This window comes from Callorhinus ursinus, unplaced genomic scaffold, assembly GCF_003265705.2.
Source record: "Callorhinus ursinus isolate GAN/ISIS: 27379988/994484 unplaced genomic scaffold, GSC_fseal_2.0 scaffold2989, whole genome shotgun sequence".
Classification (NCBI taxonomy): domain Eukaryota; kingdom Metazoa; phylum Chordata; class Mammalia; order Carnivora; family Otariidae; genus Callorhinus; species Callorhinus ursinus.
The window spans coordinates 2,773-6,301 of record NW_027400043.1 but is presented as its reverse complement, the minus strand read 5'-3'; the positions used below and the strand labels follow the sequence as shown (position 1 = coordinate 6,301).

Below are 3,529 nucleotides of genomic sequence, written 5' to 3'. Positions count from 1 at the left end.
GTCACCTGCCCGTTGGCGCCAGAGTCACGGTCGGACACGCTGATCAGGGCGATGACACTGCCCACCTGAGCATCTTCTCGCACCGGGAGCGCCAAAGAAGTGATAACCACTTCGGGTGAATTATCATTTTCATCCAGAACTTCCACTAGTACAGTGCAGTGACCAACCATAGGTGGGTTTCCTTTATCTGTAACATCTACATGAATTTCATAAGTGTTACTATCCTCAAAGTCAATAGCGTCATTTACTCTTATTTCTCCCGTTTTTTCATTCATTAGAAATTTCCGCCTTATGCTGGATGGAACCAAAGAACTAAATGAGTATATCATTTCTTTGTTTACTCCTTCATCTGCATCAGACGCATTTAGCCATATTACTAACGTTTGGTTCGCTGAATTTTCATACATCTTAACTTCATAAACGGATCGGTCAAATATAGGTGCATTATCATTGGCATCCAACACCAAGATCAGCAGAGTAACAGATCCAGTATATTCCGGTTTGCCTCCATCAGTTGCGGTTAATAACAACTGAAGCTGAGGATTTTCTTCACGATCCAGCATTTTTCCTAGAACAAGCACTGGGGTTTTGGCTTTGTCCTTTCTGTTTATAATATCAAGAATGAAAAACTCATTTGGACTGAGTCTGTAAGTAAGCACTGCATTCTCTCCAACATCCGCATCAGATGCGCCTTCTAGCGGAAACCGAGAGTCAAGCAGTCGAGATTCGGGTATTGAAAGCTTTTGTTCTGAAACGGAGAAGACTGGCGGGTTGTCGTTTATGTCCTTTACCTCCACCTCCACATGGAAAACCTGCAGCGGCCTGTCCACGATCACCTCCAGGTGGATGCTGCACTCCGCGCTCCGCCCGCACAGCTCCTCCCGGTCGATCCGAGAATTCACAAACAAAATGCCATTCTGCAGATTTACCTCCAGAAGATCCCCGTGACCCTTGGACGCCACTCGGAAGAGGCGCGGCACCAGCTCTGCCAGCTCCAGCCCCAAGTCCTGGGCGATGCGGCCCACGAAGGTGCCGTGTTTGGCCTCCTCCGGGACAGAATAATGGACCTGGCCGCTCCCCGCCTTCCAGGCTGCGAGAAGCAGAAGCAAGAGCAGGCGCAAGGCTCTTGGGCTGCTGGGTGTGTAGACCAACATCATACGTTTCTGCCGATTAACAAATTGATGAATCAGCAGTCTAGAACAAACATGCTCTCTGAACTTCTGCTATTCGACTTCTTACATCTAATTTTATCGAAATGGCTGAGATCTGAGAATGTAGCTCCTTTCTGGTCCTTGAGAAACAGGATTATGCCTTTGTTCTAAAAACATTTTATGGAAGACAGCGACATCCGGTGGCTGATGTGTAAGTACAATTCCATGAATTTAACAACTTGTCTTTCATTCATAGTTTTTCATTCTATTTTGACGTATTTGTATCTCTATGGATCTCCAAAAGTTCACATGATGTCTCTTTTGTATTAACAGTAATATTGTTTACCCCTAGTTCAGGGTTTTCTTGAGTGCAGAACCTCAGAGAGGTAATTTCTTCTCCAACCATGATTATCATTAGTTACATTTGAAAATAGTCTTAATATTTGTATATACTGAGTGTATTAGTATTTTGCTGGATAACAAATTTAGACCACTTCAAGTTTTTTTAAAGATCTGATTTATTTGAGAGAGAGAGAATGAGTGGCGAGGAGGAGCAGAGGGAGAGTGAGAAGCTGACTCCCCATTGAGCAGGGAGCTTCATGAGGGACTTGATCCCAGAACCCTAGGATCATGACTTGAGCCGGAGGCGGGTACCCCTAAATATCTTCAAGTTTTGACACTTAATTCACTTCTCTTTGTCATTTTCTTGAGATTAAATAAACCTTACTAGACCCTAATCTGAAGAATCAGTTCTCTGTGAGGTGTTCAGTCATCCCTAGATAGTTGAGAGAAGATCACTGGCTTCAACATCAGAAGTATCTCCATTCTGATTCCTCTTCTTAAACTTACTGTGTGCCTTGGGGAAAATAATTTAACCTCTTTGTCTCTGTTTCCAGTTTTATAACATTCATACAATAATAATATGGTGGTTATATGAATTATGATACATTAAATGCCTAGGATTGTACCTTAAGGAGAGTGCCTGCTTCATAAATGGCAATATTCTCAGGACTCAATTTAGCCACATTTATTTTCACATTGTGTCAAGACCCCAATAGGCTTTTTGGTAAAAATTATTACCTGTAGAATATTATCACTCTGTAATGCCTTTACTGTTACTACTGCACAGGCTGGTGGTTCCTATCTTTAGAAAAACAGAAAAGTACTTTTATTGAGAAATCAGTTATACAAGGAGAAGTTTCACTTTTTCCTATGCATCTTACATGGGCAAAAATAAACTTCATTATGATTCTAAATAAAATAATTCAAAAATTTATGATTTCCACTTGCAGAAACAAGTGCTTTCATCTCTGTTATATTTAATCTTTTCAAGGACCCCAAATGTACAGTTTTGGAATTACCTAATAGTTCTCTCAGTGTCAATAAAGTTTTTCATCACTACCTGCAGTAAAAATATTTTCTTTCTCAAAGTTCTTGGAATCAAATATTCAGCAACTGAAATTAATATATCTATACTACTGAAAAAAAAAAGAGAACGTTCTCTTTTCCCAAGAAGGGAAAACTTAATAAAAGGACTTTGGTCTTATCCAAAGGTTAATTTATTTACTTTAATGATGTGATTTATAAAAGAGATAAAAATTTTTTAATTCTTTTGGTTGTTATTAGGAGCTGAAAAATAGAGCAACATTTATGAACAAGAAAACTGACAGGAATGTATCATTTAATTCATTGATTCATCTGTTCTACTAAATTGTTTTTACACTTTTCTACTTCTTTAGACTGATCTTAGGTTAAAGTCCATTCAAATTCTGATTTTAAGGGTTATTTTTCTTGTAAAGCATGAATTAAAGTATAACAAATTGTGGATCCATCCACAATACCAATCAATGTTTAGTTTGAGTTATTACCTGAAATCTAATAAGTTTATCAGTGAATAATCATCTCAACACAGGTAATGACATAAACTAAACTCCATTCCTGTTAATGTGCATTTTACAGCAAGTAATAACATAAATATGCCAATTAAATCTTCAATAATGAATACAAAGTAGGGGGTAGTTAAATTATATCCTGTCAAATCATAAGAACTTGGTTTGCCAAGCATCTCATAGAGCTATTGGATCTAAAACTTCAGTTGAATAAGAACCACCTGGGGTGCTTATTAAAATGCAAATTTGCCAGTCCTAATTATTTCAGAAATGTTGGGATGGAATCTGGGAACCTAAATGTTCAATAAGAACTCCAGGTGTTGCTAATGCACTTAGCATTATCAGGTCTAGGACAGGGTAGGCTGACCATAGGCCACAAGTTACCTGGGATATACTCCATTTATGTCTGTGGTCTTCTGTATTTATTTATAGAGTCCCTTCACTAGCAAGTGTCTAAAATTGGGTCAGAACTTAGATAGTTAGCCCTAT

At 38.7% G+C, this 3,529-nt stretch overlaps 1 protein-coding gene across 1 annotated transcript; it reads right to left on the bottom strand.

The window, feature by feature from the left end:
• Positions 1–5: 5 nt before the first annotated feature.
• On the bottom strand, positions 6–1,533 carry LOC112818924 (protocadherin alpha-10-like; the record flags this gene model as incomplete). The annotated part of the gene is made up of 1 exon (XM_025865998.2): positions 6–1,533. A coding segment is annotated over exon 1 (1,152 nt), but the record flags the coding sequence as incomplete, so codon positions are not given.
• Positions 1,534–3,529: the final 1,996 nt, after the last annotated feature.